This window comes from Rana temporaria, chromosome 9 (genome assembly GCF_905171775.1).
Source record: "Rana temporaria chromosome 9, aRanTem1.1, whole genome shotgun sequence".
In the NCBI taxonomy this organism is placed as follows: domain Eukaryota; kingdom Metazoa; phylum Chordata; class Amphibia; order Anura; family Ranidae; genus Rana; species Rana temporaria.
Genome location: NC_053497.1, coordinates 37,319,655 through 37,340,719, shown reverse-complemented (window position 1 = coordinate 37,340,719; position 21,065 = coordinate 37,319,655). Strand labels below are relative to the sequence as shown.

Sequence of the window (21,065 nt, the reverse complement as noted above, 5' to 3'; positions counted from 1 at the left end):
CCGTGATAGGGTATAAGGGTCCCTATCAGGGGAAAAAGTGCCTACTTCAGACTTCCACATACAATGTGTGGGTGAGCGAAGCAGACCAAGGAGGGCGCGCAGGTCTTCCGCGTGCAGGAAAAAGCCCTAAAGTGAGAGCATCAATAGGATGCATATATTTCGGGTGCAGGTAATTTGAACAAAGTTACTGTTGCCAGGAATTCTCTGAGTGTTTGCCTTGGGAATATAACACATTTGGTTAACTGGTTCTATTGTCTAGAGGCAATTTAGAACAATGGAACCGTGGTGCAGAGATAATTAATAACTGGAGTAAACCTGAAGTAATAGATTGAATTTTCATAAATTCAGTTTTATCCCTTATCTTATACTAGAATAGTGCATCTAAGACGGTTACTATCTCTATTAACTGTCCACATTTAAACTATTATTTTGAACACAAAAAAAACTGTAATATCTCGGAGGAAATATTAACCAAGTGAGGATACTTGGGCTAGAAAGGGTATAAGAGGCTAGTGGTCAGAAAAAGGTCAGTCTACATCAAACCCCAAATTTGCCTAAACCTTTACTGTATTTTGCTATTTGTCATTTCCTGACCATTTTGAAACTAATAAAAATAAAAAGTTTATACAAAAAAGTATTTTTTTTCCCAAGTATCCTTATGCCGCATACACACCATCACTTTATGTGATGAAAAAAAACGACATTTTCTGTGAAGTAAAAAACGACGTTTTTGAAACTTCAATTTTCAAAGACGAAGTTGCCTACACACCATCGTTTTTCTCACAATGTTCTAGCAAAGCGAGGTTACGTTCACCACATTTTTCCATTGAAGCTCGCTTCATAAGTAGCTTCTGTTTTAAACGACGTTTTTTGCTACACACGGTCAATTTCTGTGAAGTAAAAAATAACGATTTGAAAAACGACACATAAAATTGAAGCATGCTTCAATTTTTTTTGTCGTTTTTCACAAGACATAATACGACGTTTTCCCCCACACACGGTCATTTAAAGTGACGTTTTTAAAAGCGTCATTTTTTTTCATCACATAAAGTGATGGTGTGTACGCGGCATTAGGGTATAAGTGAATTAGGATTAATTTGTATTTTACTCATAGAATTTTAAATAAAGTGTTGTCATTGGTTATGAGGCTAGGTGAAGGTCCTGTGGGTTCATTCATTTGTTCAATCAGTATATATTCATCTCTTTGGAGATGATATGACTGCAATTGTTATAAGTTCATATTATCAGTCCATGGAATTTTCTTGGTTCAAAGGAGTGGGGGCATATCTTGTTCTTTTGTGGGAATGGTGTTTCCCATTATTCTTTGCATTTTGGGATGTGTTGCTTGTTGGTGAAGATGGGGCTGCTCTCCTGCGTTGTGGGGAAGCGCTGGTTGTTTCTTGCATCAGGTGGAGGTTTATTAGGGTTTGTAGCAGTTCTTCAGCTGTTCTGGAGGTATATCGTTTGCCTTGAAAAGTGATTTTGATGGCAAAGGGGAGTCCCCATTGATAATGGTATACAATATTGTGGCGTTGGAGTTCCAGTAATTGGGGTTTCATTGAGCGTCTTTTGGCAATAGTGGGATAAGTCCGCAAACAGCTGGTACTTAAATCCTTGAAAGTTTAAATCTTTTTTTCTCTCCAGCTGTTTACAGAATTTGCTCCTTTGACCTGTAATAGTGGAATTTTACAACTATGTCTCTTGGGAGACCATCTGTTTTCTTTGCTGTGAGAGCACGATGGACCCTGTCTAGTTCCAGACGTTCGATAGGGATGGATGGTTGGAGTTCTTGCAACAATGCTGTAATTGTAGATTGCAGATCTATTACCGTTTCTGGAATTCCTCTTATGCGCAATTTGGATCTCCTAGCCCTATTCTCAAAGTCCTCCAGTTTAGTTTGGAGTATTAAATTCTCCTCCTTTAAATTCTCCTTTTCAGTCATATTGTCTTGTGCATTCAGTTCTATTTCATCTATTTTTAATTCCAATGCAGCAGTGCGGTTACCTAGCTCTCTGATCTCTTTAGTGAGGCTGCTAGTTATCTGTTCAGAGGTCTGCTTTAATACCTTATGGAGCATTCTCTCAAACTGATGCAGAAGTGCTGGAGATGCTGTGGATATTTGTGAGGGGCTTTGTGAAGGCGTTATTTCGGTTTCTGAGTCAGCAGGAGAAATTGACTGAGTTACTTTTTGCCTGTCAGAACGTACTGAGGCAGTGAATGATGAGGGAGCCACCGCCATTTTAGCTGCGGTGCACCCCTTTGTGTCTTTTGTGAGGAGAGTTTTGGACTTGCCACAGTTTCCTCCCAAAACCATTTTGGAGGCTTAAAATGGTATCTGCTTGTTCCCTGGTATAAGGGGGTGCTGAGGTATACCCTTTTGTCCTGCTTTGTCCCTTATTAAGGCTCCTTTTTCCCTCGGTGGAGTGGAGCTCTAGCTCTCCATGTCTGTCCTGCTAGGCTCCGCCAAGTCACCTTCGGGATGCATTTTTCATGCACTTTTTCATCTCTTTCTTTAACTGAAAAGCTGATCAAAAACTGATCAGTTTGAAAGGGCCCTTTAGTTAGGGGTCAGAACCTCATCAAGCTTCTTTTTTTTCTGTCTGTATCCCATTAAGGACATTAGCCTTCACTTTTTGGGAGCTTGGCCAAGTGAGATTTAATAGGATAAATGTGCACCAGGCAAATAGAGCTGCCTGCAAACAGCCAGGAAATCCTATAGTAATAATAAAGGTTAAAACTAGCCATAGATGGATCAAGGGTTGGCTGAGATTTGATCCATCTATGGGCCGGCTGATTTTACTCAAGTCGATCTACCAATCGACTTGGGTACAACCACCATGTCGGATTTTGAGCATGCGATTACAGTATATCTGTTAGCAGTAATCATGTTCTCCAGACAGTGATGGCTCCCCCCTCCAGGAGAACACAATAGCACCACGGGAGGGATTCCCCCATCAACACTGACTGTAGTAATGGGGGAATTGCTTGGCTAACACTTATCCTGTAGGTCAGTGGTCATCAAACCTGTCCTCAGGGCCCACTAACAGGCCAGGTTTTATGTATTACCTTGGGGAGATGGAGACTAGAATACTTCAATCACTGAGCAGCAAATGATATCACCTGTGATGTATTGCAGTTATCTTGCAAACCTGGCCTGTTAGTGGGCCCAGAGGAAAGAGTTGATGCTGTAGGTCATTCTGCCAGAAATAACTCTCCATGGTGCTGAAACTGTGTTTATGCACAAGACTTGAAGAGTTGACTTCAGAACCTAAAGGGTAAATATTAATAAAATAGATGAAAATTCGTTTTTTATCAATGTGGGTTGTTTATATTTATATACTTTCACATGCATGGTGAGCTAGTAAGAGGTCTGAGGGACCTTTAAACCAGATCACAAATTAAGACTAACCACATGTTTTCCTCCCATGGGGTGAGGTAACTGGTTAACAAATCTTCCCTTGACAGCATCCCTTCTGGCCACCAGGGGTGACAGAATTCTCAGTACCCATCAGCATTGGTCACTGGTGCTTTGGGTGGGGGCCATTGTTTTTTGGTAGTGCTCCACTCAAGAAGGTTGAAAAGATCTCAAAATCGAAAATGCTATATAGTTAAGTATGTCTAATCCAATAGATTTCTTCCTAGGAACCCACATCCTCGGAAGGAGTCCATTGGACGAAACACATCAGAAAGGACGGAAAATGTGCAAGTGGCGTAATCACACACCGGAAGTGCTGTGGCAGCCATCTTAATTGAGGTTTACAGACATTTTTACAAGCTGTTGTTCGTAGGTTTTTGCACATTAAACGTTGGATTTTTACTTGTACTGCTGTGCTCTGGGACATTTTCTAATGTGTTTAATGGGAGATTCTTAACATTGGAGTATTGTTGTTGATACACTTATACAGGGCCAGCACTACCAATACGCGAGGTCGGCGCCAGCCTAGAGCGCACTTTAGTCAGGGGCGGCACCTGCAGGGGTAGACTGGGCAGGGGCTGCATGTATTTGTGGGGCCTAAGGCAGCTGGGCTGCTCCTTGGGCTGGCGACACACACCCAGCCTCTCTGTGCAGCCCTGAGTGTGCTGTGGCCATTTGCCTCCCCCTCCGATGAGGTGCAGTCCTTTGCAGCAGCCTATTGCCCCTCCCCCTGCCTCGGGGATCCTCTGGTCTGGTGTGGCCTGTTGTGCGAAAATGGCGGACAGGGAGGGGTGTTGTATGGGGCAGATGGAGGAGCTGTTGGTTCAGCGGCTGTTGGTGGACCAGCAGGGGATACCGAGGAGCAGCTGGGTTTCAGGACCTCAAAGGAGTACTCTGTGTGTCCGGTGCTGGGGAGAGCCTGACGACGGAGTCTGGAGGCCATGGAGAGGAGGATCCACTTATGTACATTGTACTGTGGAGGGCGGTGGGTGTTCTGTATGCATTACAGGGCTGTAACGAGGGCTGGAGATGTACCGGATTTTACAGCCAGTTAGTAAGAATCAGGTGGTTGAGTGTAGTGGTCAATGTTGGAATTAGGTAGGTCAGTGTAGTGGCCAGGTAGGTCAGTGTAGTTGTCAGGTGGGTCAGTGTAGTGGTCAGGTGGGTCAGTGTAGCGGTCATGTAGGTCAGTGTAGTGCTCAGGTAGCTCAGTCAAGTGGTCAGGTAGGTAAGTGCAGTGGTCAGGTAGGTCTGTGTAGGGGTCAGATGGTTCTGTGTAGTGGTCAGGTATGTCAGGTAGGTCAGTTTAGTGATCAGATAGGTCAGTGTAGTGGTCAGGAAGGCCAGTGTAGTGGTCAGGTAAGTGAATGTAGGAATCAGGTAGGTCTGTGTGCTCTCCACCCCGTCACCTCTACTGTATACATGGGCAGGGCAAAATGAGGTTTTGCCTAGGGTGTCAAAAATCCTTGCACCAGGCCTGCACTTATATCCATGATAACAGCGCTTACTGAATAGCATTCTTTTTTATGTGTATTTCTGGATGTAAGAACAAGGAACTCTCATCAGAGAGGACTAATTAATGACACATTATTAATCTTACATTAAAGGGGTTGTAAAGGTAAGTAAGCTTGCCACCAGATTAGCATGCTGACTAACCCCCAGCCAGAACGACTCGGATGATGGGGGCAAGCTTACTGAGGAGGAACAGGAAGTGAGAAATTCAGACAAAGAAAAAAATCATTTAGAAGGGAAATCGAAGGAAAGGGTAAGTGAACCAACAATGCACTAGCTTAAAGAAACCTATTTAGAAAATAAAAAACAACCTTTACAACCCCTTTAGTCTTACAATCTTGAGAGAGTGGAGGAGAAATTATTCTGGAGGGGAGATAGAGACACAGAGAAACATCCACATTGGAGTGTTATGGAAGGCTCTGTTTGAGAAAGATGAGGGTAAGAGTACATACCTGTATACTGTATAAGAACACATCTTTGAATTCAGTGGAAACTTTTTTATGATTTTGATGTAAGCACAATGCAAACGCATTATTTTAAACACACCAATTGGATTAGACATACTACACTATGTAGCATTTTCTTTTTTCGAGATCTTTTTCGAGATGCATCTTGACAGTTCTGAAGTTTACCCGCCTCCTTCCCTGCCCACAGCTTTCTGAGAAAGCAGATCCCAGAAGGCTGTAAGACCATTCACAAAGTGCAGTGTGGCTCGCACATGCACAGTGGGAAGCTGGCTATAAAAGGAGTCACAACCAGCTTCCCACACTTAAGATACCGACTCCAGGGACCCGAAGACTAGTGAAGATCTAGCACAGGTGAGTACAGCACTGGATCCCTGGACAGGTAGTCCTTTTATTAAACATTAGCAGCTACAATATTTGTAGTTGTTTTTTTTTTCCAGACTAAAGAACCGCTTGGAGGGCAATGGGCCTATATTTAGCTATTATCAATGTTTGCATTAGGGACTTTTAGGCTATTCCTTGTGTACTGGGACTTTATCTGTTAGCTTCCAAGTGCTTTTAACCTCACTTACTTAACATTGCAGTAACCTGACCATTTGTGTTTCCTTTTCTTTGCAGGGTACAGATGTATTTGTCCCCCTGTCCTTCATTCTACATGATCCAAAGTACTTTTCTGATCCATTCACTTTTACTCCAGAGCGGTTCTTAGATGAAAATGGGAGCTTTAAAAAGAATGAGGCCTTCTTAGCATTTTCTGCAGGTACAAAAAAATCGTTTTCACTTCAGCAAAATTCACATAAATCAAGCATGTCAATATTAATTCCTAAATATATAAAATATATATCCAAATAACAGGTGAGTCACTCATGTCTGCTTCAAATGTAGGAGAGGTGTCACAGTGGGCTCCCAACTTTCCACCGATCAAAAATGTAAAAACATTAGGTCACAATGTCCAATGCAATGATTTACTTCATGTAAAATCTTCATACAAAATGATGTCAAGAACTAGGGTATGACAAAATTTGACTTTATAGGCATACTAAAAATTGTATCACAAATTTTATTAGAATTATAACAACAACACTTGATAAAGTACATGTACAGTATCTCACAAAAGTGAGTACACCCCTCACATTTTTGTAAATATTTTATCTTCTCATGTGACAACACTGAAGAAAGGACACTTTGCTACAATGTAAAGTAGTGAGTGTACAGCTTGTATAACAGTGTCAATTTCCCATACTATCGAAATAACTCAACACTAATGTCTAAACACAATGTCTGGAAACAAAAGTGAAAATGTCCAAATTGGGCCCGTGTCAATATTTTGCCACGTGAGTCCTCTTCCTCTTCTCCATGATGACATCACAAAGCTGGTGAATGTTAGAGACCTTGCGCTCCTCCACCTTCTGTTTCAGGTAGCCCTACATATGCTCAATATTGTTTAGGTCTGGAAACCTGCTTGGCCAGTCCATCACCTTTACCCTCAACTTCTTTAGCAAGGCAGTGGTTGTCATGGAGGTGTGTTTGGGGTTGTTATCATGTTGGAATACTGCCCTGCAGCCCAGTCTCTGAAGGGAGGGGATCATGCTCTGCTTCAGTATGTCACAGTACATGTTGGCATTTATGGTTCCCTCAATGAACTGTAGTTCTCCAGTGCCGGCAGCACTCATGCAGCCCCAGACCATGACACTCCCACCACCTTGCTTGACTGTAGGCAAGACACACTTGTCTTTGTACTTTGGTTACCGCCACACACGCTTCACACCATCTGAAACAAATAAGTTTATCCTGGTCTCATCAGACCACAGGACGTGGTTCCAGTAATCCATGTCCTTAGTCTGCTTGTCTTCAGCAAACTGTTTGCGGGTTTTCTTGTGCATCATCTTTAGAAGAGGCTTCCTTTTGGGTCGACAGCCATGAAGACCAATTTAATGCAGTGTTTGGCATATGGCCTGAGCAGTGACAGGCTGACCCCCCACCCATTCAACCTCTGGAGCAATGCTGGCAGCACTCATATGTCTATTTCCCAAAGAAAACCTCTGGATATGATGCTGAGCATGTGCATTCAACTTCTTTGGTCGACCATGGTGAGGCCTGTTCTGAGTGGAGCCTGTCCTGTTGAACTGCTGTATGGTCTTCGCCACCGTGCTGCAGCTCAGTTCCAGGGTCTTGGCAATCTTCTTATAGCCTAGGCCATCTTTATTTAGAGCAACTTTTTTTTCAGATCCTCAGACAGTTCTTTGTCATGAGGTGCCATGTTGAACTTCCAGTGACCAGTATGTCAGTGAGTGAAAGTGATAACACCAAATTTAACACATCTGCTTCCCATTCACACCTGAGATCTTGTAACACTAGCGAGTCACATGACACCGGGGAGGGAAAATGGCTAATCAGGCCCAATTTGGACATTTTGGACAGAGGCTGGCTGTTGATGAATTTAATTTATTCATAGAACTCTGTGAGTGAACAATGCAGCTGTGTGGGCAAAGCCCCACATGGCTGCACTGTTTTTAAATTGTGACAGCTGGTGCAGGGGGAAAATCCCCCGCCCGCTGTTACAGGGAGGGAGGATCAGGGTGGCAAGGAGGCATGTTCCAAAGATGAACTTATCATGTTGTGCAATGACCCATCCCTCAAAAAAATTGATTTATTTATCTTTGAAAATAAAATTCCATATAAAACTCGGTTTGATTGGAGTATTGGAGCCTTTACGTGCCTCTTCCATCCATGGGTGCCTTGTAAAATGTAAATGCTTTCATATCTTCTTCTCTCCCCAGGGAAGCGAATGTGCTTAGGTGAAGGACTGGCCCGTCAGGAACTTTTTCTCACTCTCACCACACTACTGCAGAACTTTGATATTACTTCACCTGTAGACCTCAAAGAGTTGGACATCACACCACAGATGATTGGGTTTTCCAATTTTCCAAAACCTTTCAAGATAGGCTTTATCCCACGCAGATTCTGAGAGGCATTTGTGGAATAAAAAAGTCACCCTGGATATAATAAACTGAGACAATTAAATATTAGAACTTCATAAGAAATATACGATCATGTGTACGGGGAATTAGGTGTAAAGGGGTTAAATTCACCAAAGGTACAACTACGCCTACATTTTCATTTTTTGCGGAAATAAGTTATTACTTTCTGATGCATTTTCCGTGCTGCTCACAATCTTGAGAACTGTCCGATTTTGCCAGCTACAGATCACAGGTGGTGGACCTATCACCAAATTTTCCTACATCAGACAGGATCTGGTGGCCCTGGAATCAAATCATGCTTTCAGTTGCTGATACACAATAAATTACAAGGGGAACTTACTAACTGCAGATATCACTGGATGAATCTATGTTACCAAAAACAAAATGTACAGCTTAGATCTTTCAGTAATTAAAGTGTTACCTGGCAAACGGAGGCCTAATTTAGGTCCTTGCCAAAAGAATCAGAAAGCATGATCATATGATCAAATCTTGTAATAAATCTCAACCTCTTATAAACACAATAGTTTTTTTTTTTTCATTCACCAAATTGATGTGACTGTAGACCTTCCACTGTACTTTAAAACTTTCACCACTCCTAACTGGTTTGTGATTTATTGTGTCTTCGTGTAAAAGAGATTATATAGCCAAAATGATCCAATCTCTGTAGGATCAATTTTGGAACACGAACAATCCATTCTCAAACAATTATTTTATAGGATTCTATTCTTTACTATTTCCTTATTTTCTATTCTATTCTTTTATTTTCTATTCTATTATGTTCTGTTATACTCTTATTCTTTTTGATTCTATTACATTTTATTTTCTATTTTATTCTGTTCTAATATATTATTTTCTATTATATTCCTTTATTTTCAATTAAAGTGCCTTGCAAAAGTATTCGCCCCCCTTGGCATTTTTCATGTTTTGTTGCCTCACAACCTATAATTAACATGGATTGTTTGAGGATTTGCATCATTTAATTTACAGAACATGCAAACAACAAATAGGACTAAATAACAGAAAAAGTCAATGGCCCGGATTCAGATACATTTACGTATCTATCGGCGGGCGCAACGTATCACAGATACATTACGCCGCCGTAAATTAGGGCGCAAGTTCCGTATTTAGAAAGAACTTGCGCCCTAAGTTACGGCGGCGTAACGTATGTGGTCCGGCGTAAGCCCGCCTAATTCAAATGTGGATGATGTGGGCGTGTTTTACCTAAATTTACTGTGACCCCACGTATTTGACGTATTTGGTTAGTGGTGCCTCTTGCTTAGGTGTTGCAGCCTTTTGCGGCCTTTCAAAAAGGTGTGTATATGTAATGACAGATCATGTGACTCAGGTGGACATCATTTCACTAATTATGTGACTTCTGAAGCTTTTTATGGGATTCATAACAAAGGGGGTGAATACATACGCATGTTCCAATTATCATTTTATTATTTCTGAAAAATTGTTTTATATATATATATTTCTAATTTTACTTCACCAACTTGGACTATTGTGTTCTGATCCATCACATATACTTCAGATTAAAAAAAATTGAACTAAAGTCTGTAATATAACAAAATAGGTAAAAAGCCAAGGCGGGTGAATACTTTTGCAAGGCACTGTATATTATATTCTATTATTTTATTTTCTATTCTATTCTGTTCTGTTTTACTCAGTTCTATTATTTTCTATCTATTTCTTTATTTTATATTCTGTTTTATTTTATTCTTGTTTTCCAACTAGATTTGGAATTTGATTCAAATGGATTTGAATTATGTTTCCTTATTTCGCATTTATTTCAATTCGATACTATTGTAATTCGGAAATTCGGTTGTATAAAAATATTTGTCTAAATTTCAATCCAGAATAAAAAGAAACACACATGTCTATTAATTATTTTATGTGACAATTTACTTATCACACACTTATATACTTCTTAAATGACTTTACATTAAAATTTGTGAACTCACTGTGAACAATTCCTCTTATGTGTTTTATGTAAAATTAGACCTTTCATTGTGAAAGGCATTGTACAATTTCAAATGTTTTGTTCTTTTATCTAGCTATTAGTGTGGTTATAGTCCAAAAGAAAAGTTATAGTACAATAAGAAGTTCCTGATTTAAGCTGAAGTATAAGTAAAGGCAAAACGTATTTATTTCTATATATTGTTTTGGATAAATTGGGATGGAATTAGAACGGTTGTCCATTTTTATTGCTGTCTGTTCCCCAGTTAAGTGGATTTCCCTCTCTATTTGTCCTGTTTATTGTTATCATTGAAAGTGAAAATAAAAGAAAGTCCCAAGAAAAGTAATAGAGGGGAAATCTTCAGATGGGGACACTAGTCCTGATGACCTGGGGGTCCCCAAGGAATTCCCTTAATTTGCAGGGATTTCCTTTTGGCTATGGGACTGGAAGTAAAGGGAAATCTCCAAAAAGGGACACAGATGACCCTCCCTTACTTTATCCAAAATGAAAAAAAAAGTTTGGCCAATAATTCTACTTTAAAACCACTTAGGCCCCGGAAAAATCTGACCCTTTCTGACCAGGCTATTTTTTGTGATATGGCACTACTTCCCTTTAACTGACAATTTGTGTGGTCGTGTGACGTTGTACCCAAACAATAGAGTTTTTTTTTGGTGGTATTTGATCACCTCTGACTTTTTTATATTTTGCGCTATAATAAGTGTAAATTTTGAAAAAAAAAACACTATTTTTTACTTTTTGCTATAATAAATGTCCCTAAAATGTAAAAATAAAAAGTTCTTCATAATTTTAGGCCGATATATATTCTTCTACGTATTTTTGGTAATGGAAATTGATAAAACTAAATACAATTAAACATATGAATGCCGGTCACGTTTTAAGGACTGACAGGAGCGCTGCTATAGTATTGGGTGGTGCACAAAATTGTGATTTTGAACTAAATTCATTACTATTAGTTTATGCATTTTATGTGATTTTTATAGCGGCTGCTTTTTCTGCACTTATGCATAAAGTGACACTCTAGGTTCGACTTTTTTTTTAACCACTTAAGGACCCATTCACGCCGATATACGTCAGCAGAATGGCACAGCTGGGCACATCCACGTACATGTACGTGGCTCTTTAAGCCCAGCCGTGGGGTCGCGCGGGCACGTGCATGCAACCTGGTTCGAAGCTCCGTGACCGTGGCCGCTTGACTCGCAGACCCGATTGCCGCTGGAGTCCCGCGTTCGGTCCCTGAAGCTGAAGAACGGGGAGAGCTGTATGTAAACACATCTTCCCCGTTCACTGTGGCGCTGACATCGATCGTGTGATCCCTTTTATAGGGATACACAATCGATGACGTCACACCTACAGCCACACCCCCCTACAGTTAGAAACACAAATGAGGTCATACATAACCCCATCAGCGCCCCCTTGTGGTTAACTCCCAAACTGCAACTGTCATTTTAAATGCATTTCTTGCTGTGAAAATGACAATGGTCCCAAAAATGTGTCAAAATTGTCCAAAGTGTCCGCCATAATGTAGTAAAAAAATAATTAATAAAAATGCAATAAAACTATCCCCTTTTTTGTAAACGCTATAAATTTTGCGCAAACCAATCGATAAATGCTTATTGCGATTTTTTTTACCAAAAATAGGTAGAAGAATACATATCGGCCTGAACTGAGGAAAAAAAATAATGTTTTATATATTTTTGGGGGATATTTATTATTGAAAAAAGTAAAAAATATTGATTTTTTTTCAAAATTGTCGCTCTAATTTTTCGTAAGCTACAGTTTAAAGCAAAATTGTTTTTTTGATGGAACCTCCACTTTAAGCAAACGGGCTAAGTGCCCTGCACAATGTGAATCAACACTGAAATGTCCACAACGAAAGCAAAGTTCCAAACAGGGAGTTTCAAAGATGTAGATTCCTCACACCCAGAATCTGCGGTGACATGAATACAACACCCAGAAAGGAGTGATATATAGTATAAAGAGATCCTCCCCCACAAGGTAGCAGCCGCTTACCAGATTGTATGATCCCTTGGTTAGAGGGATCACACACACTTGAGGCTTATTCCCCAGCCCTGGGTCGCTGCGTCTCAATGGGGGGAGTTTTCAGAGGTATCCAACTTAAACGTCCACCGCAACATATATACATGTGACCTATGTAGAACAAAAAGACACTTCCATGGTGTAATCCGTTAAAATAAATTTATTAAAAAAGCCATACAATTGCTCTTATAATTGTGCTGGTAAATGTAGGCGATACAATTCATAAATTCGAGCCGGCTCTCGATCACAGCCTGTAGCATCCGGGACTGGCACGGTATGCGATGACGTCAGCACGCCGCTAACCCTACGCCGTTTTGTCTAATTAGACGTCTTCCAGGGGCACGGGCGGTGCACTGACTCACCACCTTAAATATTCCACACTGCAATAGGTAACGTCCAGCTCTGACTTCCTGGTGTCCCAACTAAAGCATTGCCATCTTGAATACTGGCGTGTGCATGAGAAGAGAGAAGGCACTACAAGAATGCCCCCACTCTTTCCTCTTCAAATCAACACAACTAAGTGCCAATTATACGTTAAAAATCGAACTAATACTAAGCAGAAAACCAAAGAGCGGTGCCGTACGTAACTCAATACAATGTGCCACTGCCACCTATGGATAAATAGCGATATTGCAGGGATCTACATAGTATTTGAAATTTGCTACCAGAATCCCACTCAGTGATTTATGGTATATCTCAAGCTACTATCTAGCCTTACATCTAAGTTCTGGACTCAAGTCCCAAACAATAGAATGTATTACAATAATCATTGAGATAATTAACTAAAAACATAACATTGTATGCAAAACATCGTAAAAACATGATCCGCAATTATAGTCGCGGCGAGTATGTGGATTTAGAAAAAGAAAAATCTGACACATATATTATATGTCATAAAAAAGAAAAAAATTTAAATAAACCAGCTGAGCTGAGTGGATTGCATACAAACTATGTATTAATGTTCCCTAACAAAAATAACCTGAAGTTTAGTTGTTAGAAGTTTTAAGGCATTGAATGTATGTGTATTGCACAAAGAAAGATCAATAAATAGATTTATTAATACAATATAAACCAATGTGATCCATACGGATCTGTCCCATTGATACAAATGTGATTGGGTCCACTGCCCCTAGATTCCACTTCTAAAGTTGGATATTAATTCAAACATTATATGGGGTCACCTGGGCTTGAAACATGGACCAGAACGTAATACCAGGACCTGTATTTAAAGGGCATACTCCCAAAGTATCGGGATGGAAGTTCCCACCATCCCTCTCTATCATCTTAGGCCTCGTACAGACGAGGGGTTATCCGCTGGAAACGGTCTGGCGGACCGTTTCCAGCGGACATTCCTCCCCCAGATTTTGATCCGATGGCTTGTACACACCATCAGATCAAAATCCGCGCGGAAAACGATGACGCGGCGACGTGCGCGACGCTGGAAGGTAAATACTTCCACGCATGCGTCGAATCATTACGACGCATGCGAGGGATGGGACTGATCCGGTGAGTCTGTACAGACGACTGGATCAGTCCGCTGGACTGGATTCCGGCGGATAGATTTTGTAGCATGCTACAAATTTTTTATCCGCTGGGAATCCGTCGACTGGATTTTTATCCGCCGAAAATTGTCCGCTCGGGCCTACACACGACCAGATCTATCCGCTGGAACTGATCCGCGGATAAATCCCAGCGGATAGATCCGGTTGTGTGTACGGGGCCTTACCCATAGACCGGTCAGCCAAGATGTCAGAGCTGGTACACACATAAATATATATTTTTTGTTGTATTGTGGTGTGTGTGTCTCGCATTTAAGTTGCAGCATTATCATTCACCTATATTTGAGGAACAGCGCAGTAAACGTTATTTTTCCATATTTCAATTTTATATGTATTTTCCATTCTTTTAACCCAATCCCTTATTGTAGGAATCTCTGGTACTTGCCAATATTGTGATATCTACCATTTTACTTATATTGTTTTGTTGTACTTTTTGTACAATGAAATAAACAAAACCATGGGTTCTCGGGTATATCTATATTTGTAATCTCCTGTATCTGTTGCAACACCTCCCTCCAGCATTCCTCTATTTTTGGGCATTCCCACCATAAATGGGCCATGATTCCCACCAATTTACATCCTCGTAAACAAAGTGGTGTTTTTCTTGATTGGTATTTACTATATTTATCAGCGTATACCGCGCACTTTTTTCCCCTCGAAAATCGTGGGTGCGCGATATACGCCGATACTCCGCCGATCCCCACTGTCTCCGACATTGTCCGAGCCGAGCCGAGTGTACTGCGCACTCGGCTAGGCTCGGCTAGGCTCGGCCATGCTTGGCTCTGCCCGCTGCACCGCGAGACAAGCCGAGACAAGCCGAACACAGGAAATCCGGCTCCTCTCGCGCCAAAATCGAAAAACGAACACCGGAGACGCTCACCTGGATGGAGGCCGCAGACGGACACCTGGATGGAGGCCGCAGACGGACACGCTGGACGAGACGGACACCTGGATGGAGGCCGCAGATGGACACCACCAAAGCCGCAGACGGACCCTGCGCAAGGAAGCTGCAGACGGACACCCACAAGGCCGCAGACAGACGCCGGACAAGGCCGCCGATGGATGCAGGGCAAAGATGTAAGTTTTCTTTTTTTTCCTTTTTTACCTTGCTGAGCTTGGGGTGCGCGTTATACGCCGGGGCGCGGTATACCCCGATAAATACGGTGTGTGCTTTATCTGGTGTTATGTACCATCTTGCCAAACATTTATATTTAATTTCTAAAGTATTTATATCTACTGCTGAGCTATGTACCATCCTCAAATGTTTCCTAATTGCTGTTCATTTAAATGTGAGCCTAATTCCCTTTCCCATTTTTCAATGAATGCCGGTATTTTAGGTTCAGCCATCGTTGGGACTATCTTGCAGATCTGGGAAATACAATTCTTTGAGTTCATCTGAGAATTACACAGATGCTCAAATGGAGGCCACAGATCTTATTGGCTGTGGCAGTGTTGTAACAAAATGCTTTAATGAAAATATCGCCATTCATCTATCACCATTAGTTCCCTCTTGTGCCTCAGTTCCTGAAATGTGCAAATCTTTGCTTTTTTCAATATATCTCTTAACCACTTCCCGACCACCTGCCGTAAATATACTGCGGCAAGGCGGCTCTATTACACAAAACCACATACCTGTACATGATTTTGTAAATGGCCACTGGGGGGTGCGCGCATGCCGCAGGAGTAGTGATTGCACGCTGATTGGCCACAGGATCACATTTAAGGCCCTCTGCTTGACGCACAAATGTATCGCCCCCCCAATATTTATGTGAGAAAATAAAAAAACACAACCCCAATTGTGTTCTTCGATCAACTAACCAAAATCTACTACACATCCCCAAGGCCCGCTACAAGACCAAAGGAGAACGGAGATTTGCAGTCCAAGCACCTCGACTTTAGAACGCATTACCAACTAATATCCGAACAGAAGTGGCTCACCAGGCCTTTAGGAAAAAACTCAAGACCCACCTATTCTGAAAGCGAAATAGAAGGAAATGGATACCAAGCGCCTTGAGGCGATTCAGTTCGCATTTGTAGCACTATACAAGTTATTCTCTCACTCAGGGGGAGCCAATCAGCTGGCCACCAGCGATCGTTCCCCCGCAGAGACAGAACGGCGGTCTGCCGATGTAAACAAGCAGACTGCCGTGCTTTCAGACATGGACACTCTGATCTAGTGTTTCTGCTAATCAGAAACACAGATCACAGTGTCGATGCAGTGAGCCCATCCCTCCACACAGTTAGAAACGCACTGAGAGAACACTGTTAACCCTTTGATTGCTCCTAATTTTAACACATTCCCTGCCAACGTCATTAGTACAATGTCAGTGCATAGTTTTAGCACTGATCACTGTAATTATGTCACTGGTTCCCCAAAAAAGTGTCAAAAGTGTCAGCTAGGTGTCGGATCTGTCTGCCGCAATGTCGCAGTCCCGCTAAAAATCACTGATCACCACCATTACAAGTAAAAAATAAATAAAAATACCATAAATATATCCCCTATTTTGTAGACGCTATAACTTTTGCGCAAAGAAATAAACATACGCTTATTGAGATTTTAGGGGATTATCGGTACACAGTCAGGCAGCAGGGCACAGAAGCACAAGACCGTAATCAGAGTACAAGCCGAGGTCACATTAGGCACGCGGGAATCCAGAGATTGGTCAAGGGCAAGCCCAGTCAAACACGAGTAGGCAGATATAGCAGGACAAGGCACAGGTAAACGGGAACTAGCTAAAGACCACTCAGCAATCCTGCTCATGCCATAGTTCAGCTTAAATAGGCCGTATGGCTCCAGTGGGTACACATTCCTTCTTGTTTGCATGCTAATACGTTTGCGCATTCATGCCAATGCCCATTCTTTATTGAGCCTTTGCTCATTATTCTGAGCATGAACATGTAATGGCCTTCTGGTTCCAACTGAGCTTCTCCTACAATCTGTATCTAGAGCACATGGTTGCATCTTTTCCCTTGTTGGGTATAACTGTAATTGATGCTAGTAGTGATTCCCTCCTCATCTCAAAGCCTTCTCCTAACCCATTCATGTATGAGTATAATGTCGCGTACACACAACCGTTTTTCATGACGAGAAAAATGCAATTTTTTTAATTGGTCATGAAAAACGGCCGTGTGTATGCTCCAGAGCATTTTTCTCAACGAGAAAAATGGGCATTAAAAAATTTAGAACCTGCTCTATTTTTCTTGTCGTTTTCACGTCGTTAAAAACGGCCGTGTGCACGCTTTAACGAGGGGGGAAAAAACACGCATGCTCAAAAGCAAGTTATGAGACAAGGAAATTAGCATAAGCAGCCCAAAGGGTGGCACCATTCGAGTGGAACTTCCCCTTTATAGTGCCGTTGTACGTGTTGTATGTCACCGCGCTTTGCTCCAGCATTTTTTTTCACGATCGTGTGTATGCAAGGCAGGCTTGAGAGGAATCACGTTGAGAAAAACATTGGCCTAGATTCAAGAAGCAATTGCGTCTGCGTAACCATAGTTACGCAGCGCAATTGCTTACTTGCGCCGGCGTTACGAATGCTCCTGATTCAGGAACCTCTTTACGCCGATGGCAGCCTAAGATATGACTAGCATAAGGCTCTTATGCCAGTCATATCGTAGGCTGCATTCTTACGTTGGCCGCTAGGGGGCGTTCCCATTGTGGTCAGCGTATAGTATGCAAATTGCATACTAACGCCGATTCACAACGTTACGCGAGCCCTGCGTACGCAGTTTACGTCGTTTTTGTCCGTCGGGTTTCGCGTAAGGCTGCCCCTTCTAATAGCAGGGGCAGCCAATGTTACGTATACCCGTCGTTCCCGCGTTGCGAAGTTTAAATTTTACGTTGTTTGCGTAAGTGAATCGTGAATGGCGCTGGACGCCATTCACGTTCACTTTGAAGCAAATGACGTCCTTGCGACGTCATTTGCTGCAATGCACATCGGGAAAGTTTCCCGACAGAGCATGCGCCCTACGTGGGAACGCGCCTAATTTAAATGATTCCCGCCCCCTACGGGATCATTTAAATTGTGCACGCTTACGCCGGGCATTTTGCCGGAGCGCCCACGCAATTTACGGAGCTACTGCTCCGTGAATCGTGGGTAGCGCAGATAATTTGCGGGGGCGCAGGGCAAAAACGGTGCCCTGCGCCTACGTAAAAACTGCGCAAATCTTATTGAATCTACCCCATTGTTTTTTTTTTCCATGACATGAATAACCGTCGTGTGTACGCGCCATAACTTTGGTGTTAGCAGTTGTTTAAAATAACGGATCGTAAACCTGTCCTTACAAGGGTTTGAAACTATCGGGATTGAACATGATTTTTTTTTTTTTGTAATTGGCTTTGTTCATAAGAGGAAAGTTTTCCTTTGGTCCCTGTTTCACTGAGCCCTCAAATCTCTCTCTTAACCCCCATCACTGAAATAGGTAGTAAAAGAGGACCTTCTTAATAGGTAATACAGACAACAATAAAACCAGGCAGAGGTTCTAACCCTTTCCCCACATTTAGGGCGTATTAGATTGAAGATTTTCATGCATGACTAGAGTGTCATAAAACATAAACCAGTCCACAAAGCAAGTAGAAGCCATAACAGTCATTTAACTGCAATATTATATTATGTTCATATTATCCAATGGACGCATTCTTCTCACCTGATAGAAGTCAACCAAGGTAATTTGATATTATTAGGACAGGTAAACATGTCATCCTTTTGGCAGTCAGCATTCCATATCAGATCAGGTGGGAGACTTCAGTGTACAAGAACTCAGTTCAAATGTCAGCAATGCCAAAAGATAGCTGGCTCTTGTGATCTATTTAGTGCGCCAATTTCATGCCTACTGAGCTGTTCCCTTTATAAATAAGTCTGTAGCAGACTGAAATATTATTACCTCCATTGCAGGAGAGCATAGTGCCGACATGGAGATCTTGAGTACAAGCACTCTGTTATTAATTGTCTGTTTGATCTTCCTGGTCCTAAGTATCACACATGCCAGGAAGCATCAGAGCAAAGGTAGGCTGCCGCCGGGGCCCACCCCATTGCCCATTATCGGGAACATTCTGCAACTAACTGGAAAAGACCTCTTCAAGTCACTCAATAAGGTAAGTTTTCAAGTTTAATTAAAGGTATCAGTTACCAGCTTGGCAGGTATAAAGCATAACATGTTGCAGTGATCGCAATTAGATTTTTAATTAAGAGCAAAAGTTATTTCCTAAATACATCCAATGATTTTGAGTGTCACCAAAGGTTTTTTGAAACCTTAACCTTCTCCTAGGCGTCTATTTATATAACATTTATTTGACGAATGTCATAAGTATTCTCCAAGCCTGCATGAATTTTCCCTGTATTTTATCTAATAATATTATCACATATGATTGTCAGCTCCATCTAGTGGCCAAAATGCGGGTTTATTTTCTGATTAGGGTATTTCATAAAAATAACCATATTTTGGCCACTAGATGGAGCTAAAGATCTTGGAAAATATTAAAGAAAATACAGGGACATTGATGCAGGTTGGGCGAATGCCTGTGACATTTGTCCATAGGATATTTAATAACTAGACTCCTAGTGTCTCCTCTGCTGGCTTTATGTAGGTAATTGTATGCAGTCATAATTTTTACTGAAAATCACCTTCTGTTAAAAAATAATGAAAAAAAATTTGCCCCAAAAGAAAATACAAGAGGTATGTGTATTCTGATTTTAATTGTAATGTGCTTTGTGTATTGCTTCCTGATTTGTCCAATAATTCAGAATTAAACAACTCTGATACTTTGCTTCAGGAGCTTACTGTAATAAAGACCAGTCACTGCTGTTCTCACATCTTGTGCAGAATGACCGGTCTTGTATCTGCCTCCTCCTGTGTAGCGCCTGTGTACTTTCAGTACAGGTGCTATGTCAGATTTAGAGGGGAATGAGAGAGTTATTTTGCTCTGATTCAATATGATTTGTTAAAATAGGTTTCTGTCCGGCTGGACTGTCCTGTGGGTTCATTTTGTGTTCCAAAGATACTGTTCCATCTTTGTATAGCAGGTGGCACCAGAGGGGTCCAGGGAAGAGATGCCTCTTGCCAGCAGCCAATCAGAGGAGTTTCTCCCTCGCGGGGCATGCTGGGGAATGCTACTTCTAGGACGGACGCCATTCTTTGGGGTCTTTGCTTGTTCCTGGTTCCTTTAGGGTGTGGGCACATCACAGGCCCCGGCGAGATGGCCTACCAGGCCGGGGCGCACGTGCTACGCGAAGTTCCTGGTTCTGGGCTCCCATGGCCCGGAGCACCTAAAGCTGCAAAGGGGCCCCAGTGACTTACTGGGTCCCCACACTTCATGAGGAAGATCCCAAGCGGGTTATGCTGTTTGATGGGGAATCAGTCTGAGGTGAGCCCGGAGGCAGGCAATCCAACAGGGCCTAGACATAGACAATCCATCGGGCATCACGGTGACCGTACACTGACAGTTTGTTCGATGGCAACCTGTTAGTCGGTGACCATACAGAAAAATCTACCTGAGGGAGATTCAGGCAAAATTGCATTTACTGAGAGGATTCGCTCTACCATCCATGTTCCTGAATACTAAAATGTGGCAGAGGTCTCACTACTAATCCTAATTCTACTAGAGCCAAGTCAGTGGCAGAGACTTTTTCCTTCTCAGAAGTTCTAAGTGATACTCTGGCTGCCAGGTCAGTGAGAGAGGCCTGTCCAGGTACACTTTACCCACCCCGGCTGGAGTGGCGACTTGAGTTAAAGTCCCATTGGAGGCAGGACTGCTTCCGTTTATCTATAGGCCTGAATCTGCAAATTCTCCTTTCACCAACCTATCTCTATCTACCTCAAGTTAACTGTTTGCCATGTTGGGCAAGTAAATAAAGCACAGAAAACGACACTCCGCTGTTTGGACATTCCATTACTCCACCATCATCCCTAGACACATCACAGAGGTAATATAATCATGCCGTCCCAATCTAACCAGCGGCTCCTGAGGGGGTAGTGCTACACCTGTAGTTTTCTGCAGGCAGCCTGTAGTTGGTGGGCCTACTCAGCCCCTCTTACATATCCATTGTTGGCACAGGCTATGGTCAGCACAGTGATGATTTAACTGCTATTGAAGGTATTATTTGGGTTTGCAAGGGA

General features: G+C 42.1%; 2 protein-coding genes across 2 annotated transcripts in view; both read left to right on the top strand.

Annotated features, from left to right (window-relative positions):
* The window catches only part of LOC120914518, a 70,873-nt gene extending 61,983 nt beyond the window's left edge, over nucleotides 1-8,890 (top strand). The window contains exons 17-18 of the mRNA XM_040325195.1: nucleotides 6,010-6,151; nucleotides 8,172-8,890. Of these exons, the coding sequence (XP_040181129.1) occupies nucleotides 6,010-6,151; nucleotides 8,172-8,359 (330 nt within the window). The 3' untranslated portion in view covers nucleotides 8,360-8,890. The remainder of the gene's footprint in view (nucleotides 1-6,009; nucleotides 6,152-8,171) is intronic.
* A 9,497-nt stretch (nucleotides 8,891-18,387) lies between these two features.
* Nucleotides 18,388-21,065, top strand: part of LOC120913320 (cytochrome P450 2C5-like) — a 29,736-nt gene continuing 27,058 nt past the window's right edge. Inside the window, exon 1 of the mRNA XM_040323189.1 lies at nucleotides 18,388-19,044. Within this exon, the coding sequence (XP_040179123.1) occupies nucleotides 18,862-19,044 (183 nt within the window). The 5' untranslated portion in view covers nucleotides 18,388-18,861. The remainder of the gene's footprint in view (nucleotides 19,045-21,065) is intronic.